The sequence below is a fragment of the Gymnoscopelus braueri genome (genome assembly GCF_963280865.1).
Source record: "Gymnoscopelus braueri genome assembly, chromosome: 15".
Lineage (NCBI taxonomy): Eukaryota > Metazoa > Chordata > Actinopteri > Myctophiformes > Myctophidae > Gymnoscopelus > Gymnoscopelus braueri.
In genome coordinates this window covers 32,792,357-32,812,802 of record NC_137620.1, presented here as the reverse complement: position 1 = coordinate 32,812,802, position 20,446 = coordinate 32,792,357, and the positions used below count along the sequence as shown (strand labels likewise).

The 20,446-nt window shown below is 40.7% G+C and overlaps 1 protein-coding gene across 1 annotated transcript in view; it reads right to left on the bottom strand.

The window, feature by feature from the left end:
- Positions 1 to 1,948: 1,948 nt before the first annotated feature.
- Positions 1,949 to 20,446, bottom strand: part of LOC308102374 (receptor-type tyrosine-protein phosphatase delta) — a 180,321-nt gene continuing 161,823 nt past the window's right edge. Inside the window, 7 exon segments of the mRNA XM_080452060.1 lie at positions 1,949 to 5,515; positions 6,251 to 6,386; positions 6,813 to 6,967; positions 9,624 to 9,749; positions 10,261 to 10,387; positions 11,125 to 11,303; positions 14,384 to 14,669. Of these exon segments, the coding sequence (XP_080308186.1) occupies positions 5,447 to 5,515; positions 6,251 to 6,386; positions 6,813 to 6,967; positions 9,624 to 9,749; positions 10,261 to 10,387; positions 11,125 to 11,303; positions 14,384 to 14,669 (1,078 nt within the window). The 3' untranslated portion in view covers positions 1,949 to 5,446.

Here is a 20,446-nt window from a genome sequence, read left to right as displayed (position 1 = left end):
CTGTAAATGCATTATAAAAGAGAGTGTGATCATCTAGGGTGAGAGAGATCAACTTCACATCAACAATACATCACTCCTATACCACAGATCTGTGCTGCACATCATCTCAGTGGTTCTTGTACTATGTCATTGCATTTGACACATAATCTATACAGCTCTATTTTCTGTGTAAGACACAGGGGTACCTTGCCATTTATTACATTTGAAAAGTGCAATGATGTGCTATTGCAGACAATCTACCTTTCTGTGAAGCTTGTTTTGTACATCAGAGCGTTTCATTGTAACCTCAGGAATGATTTATCTCAGGGCCAATGTCATATCTGACAGTTTCCATTATCTATAGAGTGCTGAATGACATTTTCTTATCAGGTTACGTGGGCAATTTTCTGGTTCGGCTCCATGTAATCCTTACTTGAGTAACTTTTACAGAGAAGGAGATATTAATTTTCAAACAGCCTCAAAGAGAGATCAAGGGAATCCAAACTTTGGGATGCCATAGATATTTTTGCCACAATATACAGTACAAAAGGATAGTGAGGGCTTGACAAAAGATAATCTAAAAGGAACATGAAAGCAATAATCAGGTATACAGGTATACTGAACATTCACACTAAAATATCCCCACATTTATTCATACAGGACCACAATGGAAACAAGACCCTGTACTATTTGCAAACTGTTAATAAAGTATTCAATCAATCAATCGATCAATCGATCAATCGATCAATCGATCAATCAATCGATCAATCATATATTCCCATTCCAGCAACATTGTACACAACAAAACCTGCAGGCCAACTGTTAATTTAACTGATGTAAACTCTTTACAATTTTCAGCGACTAGGCCCCAGCTAAAGAGGAAGTGGAAATCCCAACGTATCGTGCATTCAAGTGCTCGTAGTCATAAATATCAGACATAACGCTGGTGGGAAGACCCTCATGGTCTTCTTTCTGCTGTATCAAGAGTAATTGAGCTACTGGCATATTTTTTTGCTGCAGAATGAACAGGAAAGGATGGCCATTAGATTTGTTAATTTATGTTTTTGTGACACTCCGACAGCATAATACATGTAGATCAGTGGTTCTCAAACATTTTCATGTTTAAATTAATATGTATTCGGCCACGGCCCCCCCATCTGAAAATATCACAAGATTAAAATGTTTTTAAAATATTCAAAATGTTTCACAAGTATTATATCTATAAGCACACGACGTGCTGTGAGCCATTTTCAAGCTTTTTTAATGAGATACAGACCTGTAATGGAACCTCCTCAAGGAAACCTAAGGGTCCCTGGACCCCACTTTGAGAACCACTGTCAAGTCATATACCATAATGCCTTGCAGCCTTCCATTGTAACACTTGCTGACAATACTCTCCGTAATCCAGTTTAAGCGTTTCTCGTGGGGGTAGTATGGGAATGCTAAACCGGATTCAGCTACGAAGACTACTGTTGCAAGGAATTATGGGGAATGTAAAACGTCCAAACCAGCAGGCACTACGAGCAATGTGAAAGCACCTCGAATTACCACTCCAGATTTCACATGCAACATGTTTGTACATGATAACCAACCTGGGTATCTATCTATACGTTGCTAGACAGTGCTTTTCCATATTCCACGGGTCAGCATAGTTTGAACAAAATATTAATGGATTTTAGTGGGAAAAAAACAGAGGCTGTACAGAGGTTAAACACAATTGAAATTCAAAGCCCAACACTTTCTATCGACATTGAAAATCATAAACTTTTGCCACCATTTCCCATTCCTATCTGATGCCAGTGACAGCATTAAATAGAGCAATTGAAATCTACTGAAATGTGGTGGGGCTCAATTTTCCCTCTGACCAGAGAACTATGGATATTTCTGACCAGGACCAGTAGGGGGTAAAATGGCCTCATTCATCTTTTTTGAGTCAATGTGAGATGGAGGGAAACAAGTGAGACCGCGGTGCATAACACTGACATTTTTTAATAGAATTCATTTATAACAAATGGAACTTGTGTCAGCAAAGAACTGGTTGTTCATACAGACTTCTTTCGCCACCAATGTAACCTAAGTAAGAAAATAAAAAGCACTCCTTTCATTCAGAAACAAAAACAAATCAAACAAACAAAAATAAAAATAAACAGTTTACGCTTACAACTAATCAGAGGTAATTGTATGATTTCTTTTTAACAAGCCTTTTTTTTTTTTTTTTTTTTTTACAATTTCATTAATTGATTTTCAGTCTATGCATCCAGACGAGAGATAGATAGAGAGCAGAGAACACAACGTTTATTTCTGTTAATGACACTCCAAGCTTGAATGGCAAAGCCACGAGAACAGATGGTTTGGGGGACAGATTTTTCTCAAGTCGTCTGTTGGAGAAACCATGGCATCCGAATGGATGCACTTTTATCCACAAACTTTTTTCTTTTTTTTGTATTTTTTGAGAGTCAATACCTTTTTTTTTTTCTTTTTTTTTCTTCTTTTGGGTGTTATTTACATACACACAAAGTGAACGTTGAAGGAGATTCTTACAGATGGGTTCAAGTAATATATTATTGGGTTTAGAATCAATAGGGCAGTGCATAGTACAAAGATATAGAAAGTGCAAATCTTCCTACCAGGCCAGCCTCGGCCATTCTGCCATTCGGTTTCACCATGCATAAGAAAAATAAAAGTCAAAGATGAGAAAATAATATTATTGATGTACACAGACTGCTAAACTAAGTGCATGACTTTTAGCACTGGATGTTAAATAATAGCACTTTCATATCTCAAAGTTATGGACAAAAAGACTTGGCAAAAAAAAAGAGACAGCTGCTTGAGTTAACAAGGGAAAGAAAGCACATCTGGAATGCACATCCACGAAGCCAGAGAGGGTAAAGACAAATGAAAAGCTGTTGCCCAAAGGAAAGCCTGACACACAACTGAACTAAGCCCCCAGTCTCTAATCGTATAATGCCATGAGTCGGACATGACACACAGTTTTAGGATTGTCAGGATAACAGAACCATTGTGTCCTCTTGCTGTCTGAACTCTTCTACATGTTCTCTGTTGTTACACAAAGTTAAGTCCCTACTTTCAAACCTAAGGCATGAAGGAACACTGTAAATGCTGTGCTCGGTCTCTGTCTGACGGACAAAATCAACTTGACGGTAAATACAGATTAGTACTTTGTTGGGAAACCTGGCCATAGCAACAGTTAGTACATGTTCATTTGCTTTACTCTGGGCCATAATACATGTCTTTAGCAAAGGCCTGAGTGTTGCTCTGACCCCTTTAAGCCGTATGGTTTAAGGTGGCATTAGTCAGCTAATTTCCTCACCCCATGGCTCTGTATTTGAACATCTTAAATTTGCAGGGAATTTAATACAACCTGTGTACAGCGGTTCTTTGATCCTCCACGTGTTGTTTTCTACAGAGGTCAGTGAATCATGAGTTGTTTTAATTCTAATTCACTCAGCCACAATAAGGCCACGGAAAATGAAAAAAAAAGAAAGAACAGGAGCTCTGAAATGTATCATATTTGCATATATAATCTTGTATTACATGACAAATGTATAATAAAAGATAAATGACACAAACTAGGCTACAGCTACATGTAGTATACGTGTACTAAATGCCTCGAGGGATACATCTGACATGGTAAATGAAACTTTATAAAAACAGGCATAAATATAAGGCACTCTAAATGCAAAATGAAAAAAAATAATTCATGTCATACCACCGAACGCTGTAAAGAACCATGAGAAAGAGACGTCTTTGTACCTTGCCCTATTGGTATGGAACGGCGCAGCTTGGTGGCGTGCACCTAAATACACCGGTGATGGTCTGAGTGACACCTGACATCCCCACCCCGGCACCGCACGGACTCAGGGAGCAACAATGTCATGACTGAACAAATCATCCACATAAAAACCCTATCTATAATACACCTATTTATTGCACAAGAAAAGATGCACTGAATCAGAATACGATGTTGTTCTACTGATGTGCATTCCAGTGGAAAAAAAATCTCTTCATTTCCCCCATAGTACAGAAATCTCATTGCGGAAACTTTCATATACAATCCATATTTTATATATCTATATCTATATATATATATATATATATATCATTTATATCAATAAATTATGTACTTTATCCATATTTATAACCTGTTATATGTATCTGTTGTTTAATAGACAAATCATAATATATATTTGAGAATTTTCATTATACATATTTATATCCTATCCAATTCATCAGAATCAGTCTTACCATCATCATAACATGGAAGAACTAAGATAATCGCTAGCAGCAACTTTATACTTTGCTCACCCCTGTTGATTCCACAAAGCCCCAGTTTATCTCATGGGAGTAGTTAAGTTCTCATGTATGTGATCATGGACAAAAAACAAAATACAAAGGGACAAAGAGACAAACCCTGTTAACAAAATGAATTGTTGGTAGTGTGAATACCAGACTGCACAGTTAAGTGCAACAAAACATAAAATAAAAACAAACAAACAAAAACTTTTCTCGGCAAGATAGCGCATACATCAGAACAGTTCTACAGCTTAAAAAAAAGACAACTCAGAAGAAAAAAAAGTGAACAATTACGCAAATACTTTTTCTTATCACTTTTGTCGAGTGATAAGCATGTGTAAAAAAAGGAAAGTCACACAGTTCAAAAAAAGCACATATCAGCTGTATAATAAAGTACTAAAAAACTAAATTGATAGGTTTTTCATCTCATTTCATATATCATTTAGCTTTTGCCCTCTCCCAAAATTTAGACAATGAACATTGTGACAAGAAAAGGGGTATTTTATTTATTTATTCATTATTACTTTAGTCTGTCCTGCTTTCATGGTGGACCGAGAAGTGTAGTCTTCTTCTTTCCGGTTAGAGTTGTCTTGAGTGTGTGTGCAGTCGGTTGTGGAACAGAAATATTTTCTTTACAATGTGCATCAAGTTTGTTTTCTTTTCGCTCAGCCATTCTGTGTGCCTCCATTGCCTCTCGTTAACGCGCCATAATCGTTGATGCATTAACTTGTCGATGTCATTAATGTTTTTACTTTTTTTCATGTTCTATTGGTTTTTCCATTCAGTTTCACGAGTCCCCAAAAATGAATCCTTGAAGCAACAGAAAAAGGAAAACAAAAACAAAAAAACAATCCTGTGTGATGCTTCAACAGTCAGGATTCGCTCACGTCCTCTGCCACCGCGAGGCTTTTTATTGGGGATTTGGAAACACTTGGTCCTTCTGGAATCGTCTGTATTCGTTTATTTTTTATTTTTTTATTGACATGTCATGTCGCACATCCAACACTTAAATGAGCTGTTAGCTAGGAGTTAAGAAGTACTTTCTCAAGCAGGAATTTATGGCTCAGAAGAGAGGCTCACTGGGGTTCATTTTTTGTTTTGTTTTTTCTTTCCAAAAGGGCCCTCTGCTTTTCCTCCTCCAAAACAAGGTCTTCTACGTTGCATAGTGATCAAAGCTCCCCAAGTACTCCAGGCCGGCTCTGTAACAGAACTGATATTGATCCTGAAAAGAGAGTAAGAAAGATAACTTTAGTTCAGTCCGCCTCTAGTGTTTCCTCCCCTGCATCACTCTTTTCATTTCGCTATCCGTTGAGTGTTGCCATCACTAACTTTTCCCCAACATCCTTTGTTCTCGGTTAAATATACTATGCAATTAACCTTGCTCTGAAATTAGATTTAAAAACAAAAACAAACAAACAAATAAGAAAGGAAGACTTGCATGTGTATAGAAGCAAACAGGAGGCTACTTCCAGCTTTTTCAAAGACCCACTTGAATGCTATTACCTACCTTTTGTATTGATCCACAAAACAAATTTATCACCGATTTATTGAAGACAATGTAAAGTTACCAAAGCAGCATACCTTGTATACATTGATTCAAAAAGACTCAAATGTGTTTTAAAAGCTTAAAGATAATATGAGCGGATTTGGCTAGGTGAGGGAAAAGTTGTGCTATGGTTGTGAAATTGAGCTGAGGCTGCAGCATCACCGAGTCCAGTGTGCTACACTAGATTAGTTCAGCTACTGAATTAATCATAGGGTTCAACACAGGCTTGCTTTAAGTTAATCTGTTTGGCTGGAGAGGATGAGTGGATCCACACCGGTCCTTTCACTGGACAAATGTGCTATCTTGTTGGCAGTGTGGTGGCAGACACCATGCACAGGGCTACTGTGGTGCGGTGCAGCGTTCAAGCAGCTCTGTGATTTTGTGGGTTGGCCCAGCGGGGAAACGTCTCACCTCTGTCTGTACCATGGCTGGTCTCTGCGTCCGGAGCATCTTCACCGTCTGAAAGATGTCCACTACTCCCTCGTATCTCATTCGCTCCAAGACAATGCTGAGAGTGATGAAGACTCCAGTTCTACCGACGCCCGCGCTGGGAGAAACACACAACAGAGGTCATGTGTACGGCCAAGCAAACATTTTCACGTTATGGTTTTATTTGGTTCTGCTGTTTTTTATTCATTCTGCTGTGGCATATTAAACTGGATGTAATCACTTAACCCTGTATACTGTACATTGTTGTTCATCAAATAGCAAAAAATAGTCGATTCACAAGCTAGTAGAACGACTATATTTGCCAAATGTTTGCCAATTTCTGCAAGATGTTCACCTATTATTTGCCGAATGTTCGCCTGTTATGACATGGCCAGGAGAGACATTAGAACATAGGAGTACACTAAGGTTCATGTGGTTAATACTGTTAAATCAGAAAGAAAACTACAGCGTACAGCATTTGGTAAGCTTGGGCTACAGTACTGTATCTAAATTTTATATCCCGATAGACCTTTTCAATTCTTACCTACAGTGGACTGAAATAGGGCCATCTTGGCCAAACTGCTCTTTTGTTTTATGCACTTGTCCAATGAAATCGATGAAGCCCTCCCCTGATTTTGGCACTCCTTGCTCAGGCCAGTCTGTGAACTGAAACTGCCTTACTGTCCGTGACTGTCCATCCTGGAAGAGAACATGGAACATCATGTGAGCATATGGGAAAGAATACAGTGTATGTTAAAGCTGCACCATGTAGATTTCCTTTTCTACCCGAGATTTGCACCCGGGTCTCCTGCACAAGTGCCGATTTCTTTTTTTTTACCACTGAGCAAATAGAGAGCCTGCCTGCTTGCTCCGGGGAGAAATCGTTTTTTTACCTTCAGTTCAAAATTCATGCCAAACCAGAAACAGGATTGTGTCAAATCGTGTCAAACCAGACACAGGATCTAAATTGAGACCAAATACAACCACAAAGGGAACTGAACTAACATTGACTGGTGGTGGGTGCTGGGCTAAAGAGGCTTTAGTTCAAAAAGGTAGAGCATTAGAGATGCGCGGATCACGGTTTTACCCGCGGGTGCCGCGGGTAACCGCAGTTTGGGTGGATTTGGGTCAATCAAATATAATTATTAATTAATATTGGATAAACCACGGGTGAAATAATGCAGGAATTAAATTAATGATATCTATCTATAGGCCTATTATAGCTTTTAAAAAGCACGACATTTCACAGTGTGTGCGTTTGTAGTATTTTGATATTACGTAATTTTACACCAGGCACAATTTTGCCGCTTACTACACGTTGATTTGCAGGCAGCCAGTGTTGCCAGGTTGCGAGAGAAATAAGCAGCCAGGTCTATGAAAACAAGCCCAAAACAAGTGCCAAACAAGCCCAAAAGTCGCTTATAAAAAGCTTATAAAAAGCCGACATGGTTGAAAGCGAAAGTAACTGAATGAAGACGTGCGCTTGTTGTTACCATGGTTGTGGATTGTATACGGTCACTACATCGCGACAGTGGTGAGTAACATTGTTTATAAGAAAAGTAACGTAGGGAAAATAACAATTATTTGGTGCGGTTGGTGCGGATCTATAAATGGGATGATATAATTACCGCGGGTGGATGGCGGATGGATAAGGAACTTGTAAACGTGGATTTGGGTGACAAAAAAAAACATCCGCGCATCTCTACCGCACACCAAAGCAGGTAAAAGGTACTTCTTTATTACAAAATAGCTGGCAACGTTTCGATCCGCTGTGGATCTTCTTCAAAGGGGTACATCATTATAAGGAAGTTAACCGGTGTGCATGTTCATATGACCTGAAGAAGATCCAAAGCGGATCGAAACGTTATCAGCTATTTTGTTATCAAAGAAGTACTTTTCACCTGCTTTGGCTCTAACTTTTTTAACCAAATACAACCACCCCAATTGTATAAGTTATATTGCATTAACATACTCTACCATAGAGATTGGACAAAATAAAATGTTATTCACACAAAAAGGTTACATAATACAACTTTAAGTAATAATTACTTAAAGCAGTAATTTATCAATTATTGATAAAGTGAAGCAAGGATGGCCACTTACATTGTTTTTACAGACAGGACAGCCAACCCATATCAGTGTTAAACTGACGCAGGCTTTTACAGTTCAAGATAGCCATCTTCAAAGAACAACGAGGCCCGGTTTCATGCATCAACCAAAGAGGCTCTGTTACTTAAGATACCTGTAACTACACCTGGATAATATTAAACGTCAACACTAAAGCCGCTAATTCCTTTGATGTGCTGCAGTCGGCAGGGTGCTTGGAGAGTCGTCTTTGTGGGTATGCAATACTTAAGTGATATTGTATCCCCTCGATAAGGAAAGCAATCCCACTGAGGATCCAGTGTAACGTGCACTACAAAGGAGGAAGCCTGCGCTGTTTATCTGTGAGCCTTTGATGGAATTAAAAACTCTTGGCAGCCATGCGCTTGCCGCTCCGCGTTTATTTTCACACACTGACAGGTGTCATAATTCCCGCAACTTGTATATTTATTTAAATATGTATTTGTTTATTAAACACAAACACATAGTTTGGCATAAACAAATATTTAGAAACGCTGCCAGCTGGCCAGTTTGAACAGCAAAATCTGGTCCGACAGCGCTCGCCAACAAGGCTCGGTCAACCCTGTCACTCAAACCGCCTTCTTTCTTGGACACTGAAAAACGGTTTAGAAGCTGTACCCTGGAATACAATCACTTAACTGGACTGGACTCAACCACAACTTCAAAAAGATGATTTATACTTAGTTGCACACTGGTGTCACGCACTGAAAATAGCAGAGCTACAAACTCACACTAGACCTTGTTTGTAGCTCTGTTATTTTCAGTGAGCGAACAAGGCACACAACCAAATATGAATCAGGCAAAAATATGACAGATATGTCAAACTGACTAATGGCTCTTTTCGACTACAAGACCTAAGCATACCATGCCATGGAGTGAAACGTATTTCACGGGTTCTGCATTTGTTTTCAGATGCCACGGCTCGGTTTCAGATAAAGTTTTCAGAACCTAATTTGGCCTCTGCTCAGGAGGTACAGTAGCACTAACCCCAGAGCTCAGAACGTATAATTTCAAATGTGACGCGACTTGGTGAGCTTGTAGGTCAGTTATTTTTTAGTTGTTTTCAATGACGTACCTCTCCCTTCAAGGGTGGTTCAGGTTATAATGGCAACGTAAACAAACAAAAAAACACAAAAAACATCACAGGACAGATTCTGGAAGGTTTCAGGTTATGGAAGGCTCTGGGTTACCCTTCGTAGTGGAAAAGCAGCCGTAAGAGTTGTGTGCTTACCCTGGCATCCGTCACTTTGAACTCTCTCAAGATATACTGAGGCATGTTGTACTCGGCCATGGGGTCCACCACAAAGTACTGGTATCTGGCCGACCTCTCTGCTGGCCAGTACTGGTGGCACTTTTCCTAGAGGCGGGTGAAAAAAGCCAAAGTGAATCACAGTACAAAGCTAAACGCCACCAGTGAAGCACAACGTTCCCCTTTACAACACTAGCGGCATTGTCTCCATTCCCAGAAACCATTTAATCTTATTCACAACATTTAAGAGTTACCGCTCTGAGAGTTTATCTGGAAGACCGTTTTGCTGGTCGACGGTTACGTGTTTTATGCAGTCTCTCTGTTCTTGTACCAGTTTGGCTTATGGACGTTGTCGGGCAGAAACCTTGTATCTCCTTATTTCATCTTTGAAGTTTTTTTTTTCTTCAAGTTTTTACGTAAATTAATGCCCCACGTCGTCACGCTACAGTGTCACACAAAAGGAGCAGAAATAGCCGATCTACAAGCTTATAGATCGGCTTTTTTCCCCCCCATTTCCTGAATAGTAACAGTTCTGGACATACAAGGTTTCCAGCCGTGCGGCCTACGTCACTGGTACCTAAACAAAATGTTAAGGAGAGCAGATGGAGCATGAACGTACCCGGCCCATTTCTCTGAGCTTAGTGAGCATGACCACAATGGTAGAGTTGTGCTCCCAGAGCATCCTCCAAAAGTCCTCTGTGGTCTCTGCCAGTGGTCCCTGTGTGGCGATGTAGGCTTTCTGTTGCCTGCAGGAGCAAGAAACAATAATAACACAAAAGAGATGCGGATAAGATCAGCTTGAGGGAAAAATAAATGCATTTCAACTTTTTTTCCACTCCGAGTGGTTTCCAGATGAAGGAAATGAAGGTGATGTTGAAAGAGCCTTTTTTCCTTCATTTTTTTTCCACGACCGAGTCAAATACAGCATAGTTGTTATCTATTATATATTCGCTGACTATGCACAGGTGATATTGGATTTAATGTATAGTCTACTTTTTTCAGCTCTCTGGTACTGTATTACGGTGAGTCATTTTAAAGTCTGATGAGGTCCTGAAGTACTGTCGGTACACATGTTCAGTGGAGTTCAGACCACTGAGGGCACTTACGTACCTATAGGGCTGCAACTATCCAGCCTATAAATATATACATATACTACTAACTATATTCTCTTTATTCTATTAATTACTTTTTCGATTAATCAAATCATTGAGAAATATTTGTTTTTCTTTCTGAATCAACATATTGATTAACCAATTAAGTGTTATTTTATACACAACTGTGTCGTGTCAAAATGGCAACCAGTCACAAACTTGTAGTTCAGCTATTTTCAACAGCTCGTTGAAAATGTTGTGACTTTCTTTTAACGTTTTGCCTATAATACCATGCCCCAAATAGGGATCGATTAGTAATCGATTATTTTATTAAATTATCTATATATATATTTTTTATAATTACATAGATTAACTGGTGCACCCCTACTTACCTATATCCATCAATGAAACTGGCATTGATGTAGTCGGAGCCCTCTACTCCTCGAATGGGCTGAAGACACACTCGTGTGGACTCATATGGCATTATGTTGACAAGGCGGTTCTTGAACTTGTTGCAGGGGAGATTGGCACTGATGAAACGCGACGTATGGGCTTTAGTGTTGGCTAAACGCTGCAGGGCAGACAGGGAGAGAGAGCGAGAGAGACAGAGCGAGAGGGAGTTAAGCATTTGCTTAATTTCCCCTGTGCGTTTTTGACATTAACAGGAAGGTAGATTGAGAGAAATCAAAGATGAAAGCCCCTGTTGATAAACACATGCTATGGAAGTGGAAAACGACGCACACAGGATTATGAGTGTTTACCTGCCAAGCAACCCATACACGGAGGAGAAAACTATGCTAAACTCATGGGCAGCGTGATTCATTGAGAAGAATCAATAATTGTGAGCAATCGTAACATTATTTGGTTAGCTGTTGCACCTTGCCCTCGTCTCCTCACCATTAAAGGAGTAGTTCACCCAAACAATGACTTATTTTCTATCAATTACACACCCCATGAAGCCTTGAATTCATGGAGATTTTTTTGTATCCGTCGCATTCCTAAGCCAATAATTTGATGACTGGCGGATTCCTGAGTTAGTGAAGTTATCCCTAAACCTATCTCTAATATAAATAAGTATATGAAAATATTGCTATAGCCTCGCAATGGTTAAAAAAAAAGATTTTTGGTTTATTGAAAGGATGACTGTGTTAAGATAATTTTATTGTGTTCTGGCTTTTAACATTTGTTTTAGTTCCGGTAGGAAACTTGCGGAGTCTCCTACCAGAGGCATTGACATCTTTCTGCCGGTCATCACATTTTTGGCTCAGGAATCCGACAAAAACAAAAAAATCTCCATGAATTCAAGGCCTCATGGGGTGTGAAATTGATAGAAAATAAGTAGTTTTTTGGGTGAACTACTCCTTTAAACAAGATAACCAGAAGACTATACCAGTGGTTCTCAAACCTTTTCAACCACCTAATTTATATGTATTTGACCACGGCCCCCCATCTGGAAAAAAAAAATGTGTGGACCCCCATAAGAGACTAGTTCAAAATATTAACAATAATTCAAAGATGTTCACAATTTGTGAATTTGTGTATAGTGAGAACCACTGCTCTATACAACCCATCCCGCTCACTGAGACATAACACAACCACAGAAACCATTACATTATCATTTGGTAAAAGATATGGTGACAATAAGCACAATGGACAACAAAGACAATAAGAATATCATAACATTCCCCACCAAAACTCCTCATTAGCAATAAATTATTTATTTTTCAATACAAATGTGGGGGCTTTTTATGCCTTTATTGATAGTATACAGTATATAGACAGGAAATGGAGAGAGAGAGACGGGGAGTGACACGCAGCAAAGGTTGTCGAGATCGGGACTTGAACCTGAGTATTGGAGCCTAAGTGCTCGGACCACTAGGCTAGCAGTCCGGGCCTCATGATCACAATATTAAGGAAAAGAATCGGGATTAATCAGCCCGTAACCGCGAAGCCCTAACTGTATTCTACGTACTTAAATTATACTACGCTTACGGCGCATGTTGTACTTAGATATTCCACAGGAGTACAAAGCACAAGGAGCCACGAGGATTATTGTTACCGCTCATACAATCACATGGGTGATGATATGAGTCCAGAGTGGACAGGAGTGCAATGTAATCTAACCTGTTTATCATCTCTTAGTGATATCAGCATCCATCACTGAGCCAAGGGAGTAGGTGCGTGACAGGCAAGGCAATGGACCCACGCATGCAGCAGCAGCATAAGACTGCAGAAGGCTTGGAGGACCTCTCATTGTAAATGCACAGTATGCTGTTAAACGGCCTCTGGCAACAGTCCGTGGCATGGGGGGAAAACCTGTGTTTGGCGCTCTGCTGTAAATTCAGCCCCCTTTTATACTGAAATAAAAAGGGGCGCGTGGGGAAGTGGGGAACCAGAAGGGGGGCATTTATCCCATGTCGGGTTACAAAGGCAGGACGACTAACTGGAATCAGCTGAAAACCACAGGCCCCACAGTGTCTCGTTGTGGCCTAATGGGAACTGGAAGAGTGTCCAGGAGTGGTACTGAGATTGGCCAATCAATGACACTGGGGCCTAGACGTGACTCCGGCAGAGGGCATTTGGCCAGGACGCCTATGAAATAATACCCTGCTGCCCTGTAAATTTCATAATATAGGAAAAATTGCCCCAGTTAAATTTCACATGCAACCAGATGGACGTGAACATAAAAGTCGCAATGACATTTCTTGTTTTTTTAAATAACCATGGCAGCACGGAGCATAATTTGAGTTTCCTTTCCAGGAGAATACTTTGTGCGCATAATTTTAATGGCATGCAAAGTTCTCTTCATAATGTGTTTACCACAGTGTCTGTTTTTGCACCCTAATTGGTCAGATAACATATTTTTCCCAGCTTCTAAAAAAGTATAATCATGTGGGGTCAATTAAATTCCAACAAGAATTTATAGAGATTTAAAAAAAAATGGGGGCACTATGAAAGTTCTCCTTATTCAGAGTAATGCTTAATTTATTGTCGCTACGTGCCAAAAACATCCAATCTACCAGCTCACAAACGCATTGCGTCCGCGACGTGTTGAGAGCTTGCAGATCGGCTATTTTTGGTGCACGAGAAGTGGTGGAAGAAGTACTCAGATATTTTACTTAAGTAAAAGTAGCAATACCACAATATAAAAATACTCTGTTACAAGTAAAAGGCCTGTGTTCAAAATGTTACTTGAATAAAAGTTCAAAAGTATTGGCATCAAAATATACTTAAAGTACCAAAAGTAAAAGTACTAAAATGTTTGAAAATAGCAGTACAAGCTCACAACGCGTCGCGAAGCGACGCGTTGTGAGCTTGTAGATCGGCTATTTTCCAAATAGCCTTGGTTTAAAATAGGGCTAAAGTGGTTAATGTATGTTTTATAATGTTATAATTTATATCCACAAAGTAACTAGTAACTAAAGTTTTCAAATAATTGTAGTGGAGTAAAAAGTACAATATTTACCTCTGAGATGTAGTGGAGTAGAAGTAAAAGTATAGACAATTGGAAATACTCCAGTAAAGTACAAATACCTCAAAATTGTACTTAAGTACAGTACTTAAGTAAATGTACTTAGTTACTTTCCACCACTGACGACAAAGCATAAATCAGGCTTCAGCCTCGACCCTCCTGCTGGCGGCTGCATTTACCTTGAACTCCAGCTCCATGCCGGTGACGTTCTCGCCGCCCTCGATCTGCGTCAGCTTCTGGATGTAGGAAAAGAGGTTCCTGGCAGGCACTTCGGTGGTGCCGCAGTTGACGGCTTCCTGGAGCGCGTCGTGGATGAAGACGTACTGGTCCTCCGTCTGCACCATGTAGTTGCGCTGGGCGCGCATCAGCGTCACGTGGCCGTAGATGTCCACGGTCTTCTCGTGCTTGATGCGCTCCAGCATGGCGTCGATCACGATGAAGCAGCCCGTGCGGCCCACGCCGGCGCTGCAATCGTCCAAGTTGAATTTGGAGGAGGGAGTGGGAAGAATGACATTAAGATGATGTACGATTTGGGACCCATTTTTGGGTTACGGACACAAAAAATAAATATACCTTTTTTGTTTCCTACCAAATTTAGTTTGAATGATTTCATATCATTTTTTTTTTTCAAAAGAATTTCATAAAAAAGAAAAAGCAAATCCATAAATAAATGAAGAAAAACTTTTAAGAAATAGTGAAAATAGCAGATCTAAAACCTCACATCGCATCACGTCGTGAGCTTGTAGATCGGCTATTTTCATAATACAGTATATATATATATCCAAGTGGTTATTCAGAATGTATGTATAAGCTCACAAAGTTTGGGTCCTGGGGAGACCCTACATTTCTCTGTTGGGCCTGGAGCTGTGTGGCTTCCAGCCCGGGGCAATGGGGTTGCAAGTCACTCTCCTTTCTAAATAAACAAAAAACTCCCTAAATGCTAACACACGCCTGAGGTCATCCAGTGCTTGCACATTGTGTGTCTTTTGTTTGTCGGATCTGGAAATGGATTATCAGCACTCACTGTGCATCGCTGCAAAAAAGCCAAATCCTATCCAATTTATACTTCTCTATACAGCTGCACCGCTCGCCAAAAATAACAGATTTTCAAGTAAAAAAAGAAAGAAAAGACAAACGAATGGCGTTATATAATCTGTTATTTTTGGCAAGCACCACATACAAATTAGCCATCTGTCATCGTCCGTGTCAGAGTCCCTGATATGACATTCCATCCTAATTCCTAACCTTTGCTCCTGGCCCTGTCGACCAATATGCCACATCAGGCAGCACAGTGAGTGGTGCCAGAGAAAGCACGCTCGCTAATGCCAGTGGCAAATGGTGATGCCAATAGGTGAGCCCTCTCTGCCAGGCTTGCAAAAAGGTGGATGTGACCGTTGTTCTTTGAGCGTGTACTCAAATCTGAAGTGGGCACGCTGAGAGGAAGGTGAAAGGCATGGCTGTGGGTGCCATGTGGTGTGCTCCCTGCTGGTGCTGCCATCAAATCTCTTCTATCCTCTCCCGCACCCCACCTGTGCTCTCCAACCCATCACAGCTAATCACCCGCTCGGCAGCACCATTTAACCTTTATCTCCAAGCTTTGAAAGGCTCCCACTACAACGGCCGCGTGCCCGCACGCACACATGGAGCACACACATGCATATACGTACACGCGCACAGTATTGAGAGCGCGACGTACAAGGGCCCCCGGTAAATTTGTCGAGCGACTTCTGAGAGGAGCAGCTGACTTCAATTAATGCGGCTAGATTAGCACAGTGCACTAAAACGTATAATGGCTTTAGAGGAGCCACTGAAAGGCATTAAGACTCTCCGTGGCACATTTTCACATTAGTGCTTTAAATGTAAAATGGAGTGAAAGTGAAAGTAAAAAAAGAAAACGCAGAAAGTACTCTGAAACAAGAGTGAGACTGCTGTTTTGTCGGGTCTCTGATGAGGTCAGATTAAGACACCATGTTGCGTAAATGTGTCCAGATGTAAAAGACTACCGAAAAATGTTTGGACACTCGACCCCCATCACGTCACACGTTCTCCGAAAAGTGCCGCTGCAATACAAGGTCCTTTCCCACAGAGCTTTATTAAGTGTGCAGAGACACGGCGGCGTTAAGTCCCCCTTTTCAGTTCTCCGGCGGCAGTGCACTGACAGGATGAGGCCTAGCTTGCGCTCGGCGCTCTAATGTAAATAGGTTATTCAATCCATTAAGCCAACATGCCTACGAGGTGTGAGCGACGCACTCCAACCCTCCTCCTTCTGATGGAGCAGTTGTTTTTCATTTGTTCTGAGAAAGGGGTGGGGGGGGGGTGTTAGTGCGGTGGGGGGGTAGAAAAACTCAAGAAGGAGTAGAGTGAATCTCCCAGGGGCTAAGTCTGGTTAATGTGCCATGGTGCAGTGGAACTGCACTGCGAATGGAATAAAGACTTGTACGGGAGTCATTGGCTTTAACAAATGATCTTATGATCACTTTCAAAATGGCTGACGTCAGCGTCTTTTCCCCCACTCGCAGCTCTAGGGAAACGATCATCATGACCATGTTGCAGCTTGAGAGCGCGTGTTTGTGTGTGTCTTATGGTCCTGCGTGTGCAAGTTTCCAAACGTCTCTGTGTGCAAGCTTGTGCACGCGTGAAAGAGTAAGAGGTTGAGGTGGGTGTAAAACACGCGTGTGAGACGTCTCAGGAATAGAGCCCGATATATCGGCCATTATTTGACTTTTTTGACGATATCGGTATCGGCAACTATACAGCTGATCTGTCCCTATTTGTAACCACTTTCAACCTGGCGCCCCCCTTTGGCCATGACATGATTATCGACAAAAATGTTCATACATTTCAAATATTTGTGAGCTTGTAGAACAGCCATACATTTCTTAAAAAATTAATAGGGCGGTTGTGGTTAAAGAAAATATCCTCCAGTTTGTGTGTATTATGCACTTGCTTATTTCTATCAGAAAGTCTTTTGTGTTTATTTAAATTTTTAACTTAATTTTTAACTAATTTAGAAACGTTAAACTATAAATGTAAAAATGTATTTCAAGACTTGCGGTCTAAGACTCCAAAATCGGAATCAGGCGCAGATGAAAATTTTACATCGGTCGGGCTCTACTCAGGAATATTTGGTCAATGAATCACTTCCAGGTCTGGGAACACCTCAGGCCTTTGGGAGGTGGAAATGGAATCCGTCTCTCTCCCTCGGCCTCAGCTGTTTCCAATCCGTAACTGTTTTACAGTCCGGTCCTGAACGTGGGAGAGTGATGACCTGCGAGAGAGCAAGTGACAAGAATGACAGCACCAAGCCAGAGAGATGGAGGAAGGAGAGGATGAGGAAAGGGTGGAGTTGTGTGTTATGCAGCGGGTGGGGGCTGGGGAATGGGGAGCGTGACACAGCCAGTTGTCTCGTCTCGTCTGTTATCGACAAGCGAGAGAGAGAGGGAGTGCAAGGGAGAAAGGGGAGATTGGGAGGGGGGGGAGAGAGAGAGAGACAGAGAGAGAGAGAGAGAGAGAGAGAGAGAGAGAGAGAGAGAGAGAGAGAGAGAGAGAGAGAGCAAACGATGGGACTGTACATTTGGCAGTTGAAGGGGGAGATACGTTAATGACCTGACACTGCTGCTTCAGCCATCCGCAGCCAGCTGCTTTGGACGCAGACAGACATAAGTGTCAGGCTAACATGCTTTGTCGAAGTTTGGGGAAATAGGGGCCCCAGAGAGAGTGTGTGAGAGAGAGAGAAAGTACTGTGTAAAAATACAGCTGCAATGGGCCTCGAGAAGATAAAGCCCAAACAGCAGTAAAAGCAATTACATATGTATTGTTACCAAATCTATGGCTGTCAGCCATCCTGTCAAGTCACTGCAGTTTCACTGCCTCGCCCATTAAAAAACACACTCCCAAACTCCCAAACTGTGTGCCTAAAATTCACCCAAGTCCCTGCAAAGCTATTAATGAAGTCAATAGAATGTAATTTTCCATGTCATTTCTATGGAATGCATCAGCACGGTCAATAATTAGTCCTCTACTCGTGGCACTGGGCAGATTTAAGCCACGAAAATGGAATTGCCTTTTATTTGATTTTGATATCTGTCAAACCAAAACATTGGTTAAACCTCAACAAAACACAATGGTGTTCCGTGTGAAAGCAAAAGCTAAACCCCCCACAAGAGTCTATTACGGCATGCACTCCCTGTATCAATCTTTATATATCGACGTTAATTTACTGTGTATGTTGAAGTAGTTTGTAAACAACGCATTAGGGAAGTTTTCGATTAATCAATTAATTGAGAAGTGTGTTTTTAATGTAAAAAATAAACAGTGTAGTGGAAAAATAGTGTAAATAGCAAATCTACAAGCTCACAACATTGTGGATTGGCTATCGCACACAATCCCATGATATCAAACATTTGCAGTCTTAACCACTTTAACATCATATACTTTGGTGTACGTCAAATACATGGAGCAAAAATAGACGATCGGTATAGTTTTGTGAATTATGCCATGCTCAGATTAGGGATGCTAGGGCTCATGTCTTTAAAGTGTAAAGGGCCATTCACATTGAGCACTATAACTATAAAAATATAGTTTAAAAAATCGTCAGGTCAAGTGGATGGCAGAGTTCACATCAACTATTAAAAAATCACACCCAGTGTGAAGTGGGCGGTGTGGTCACAGTGGTCATCACAGTGATGGAAGAAGTGATGGAAGAAGTGATGGAAGAAACCATAACTTAAAAAAAACACATTTATGTTTTTTTTAAGTTATGGTCCTATTTATAGGGCTATGCACATGTGTCATGTTTCCCTAGCCAATCACAGTCCTGAATAGACTGTGATTGGCCAATCACGGTGCAGGGTTAGGGGGGTACATTTGTGGCCAATCACAGCGCAGGATTTGGTGTGCAAATATCCAAACCTCACATATAGGGGCGGTTTCACCGCCCAAAAAATACAATGGTGAACGATAGTAATCGTTATAGTTATAGTGCTCAGTGTGAATGGCCCTTAAGGGTATAAAACGATTCATATAATGTGAAATAAATACACTGGAATGATGGGTGACACAGGTCACAGAAAGGGGCATGCAATCTGTGACATTCAATCAGGTCCTTTTGACTTCCTGTTTGCACTCATAACGCCTGGGTAGCCCTGTATCCAATACAACCGAACACTCTGCAACTTGTGGGCTAGTGCATTGCTTCTCAAACTTTTTCATGTCAAGGACCCCAAATTGATACAGTATGTATTTGGCCGCAATCTGAAAATATTTTGTACAAGAGACCACCATAAAAGATTTGTGTTCTTAAAATGTTTCAAAAGTATTCACATTTTTTACACAAGCTCATAATGTGTCGCATTGCAACTCATGCGACGCATTGTGAGCTTGTAGATTAAAGTGGTTAAACGGATTTTGATGCTGTGTTGACAAATTTTGCTGTGGACCCCCTGGAACCCCCCCAAGGACCAATGGAGGTCCCCGGGACACACTTTGAGAACCATTGGGTTAGTGAAAACCGTGTGCACAGCTCACTAACTTTTTGGCTAAATCGAATAATCAAGAATGCATTTTTTAAAACACAAACAAATCAACATAAAAAACCTCTAATTGTTTTTTTTAAATAATCAGATTAGTCTGATTAACCACTTAAGCCCTATTGTATACTTCGTTGTGCAATGATGTTGCGCAAGAATAGCGTTGCATAGTAGATCGCCTATTTTCCGTCTTTTTGCTGCTGAATCTAAAATAGAAAAAAAGGAATAAAAATAAATTGATTATGTTATTAAAGTTGATTCTTTTTTTAATAATTAATTACACCGATTAATGAAATTAACTTAACCGTGAAAAGATGACTGCTCCTTGTGAAGAGAGTGTGAGCTCTGCAACAGGAAGACGTGGATGCATTTTTATTAACAACCACCCCTACCTCCACGGTGCTCCTATGGGAATAGACTGTTGGCCAACTTCCAAAGCCGGTTTTATGATTTAATTCTTTTTTATAGCACGCACAACATAAAATGATCTGCTTGTTAAAACACGGGATAAAGTCTATGCATGTGCTTCTCTGAATAATTCCCTTTGCCCCGTTTAAAACACTGTTTTTGGCGACACGCTGTCAGTTTGCCAGACTGCTCTCTGGATACCAATAAAACTCATATCTTTTAGGGCAAATTTGTTAGTCATTTGACAAGATAATCTTATGGCTGCATTACCACTGAGGAAAAGCTATAGGGAAATCATTTCTCCTC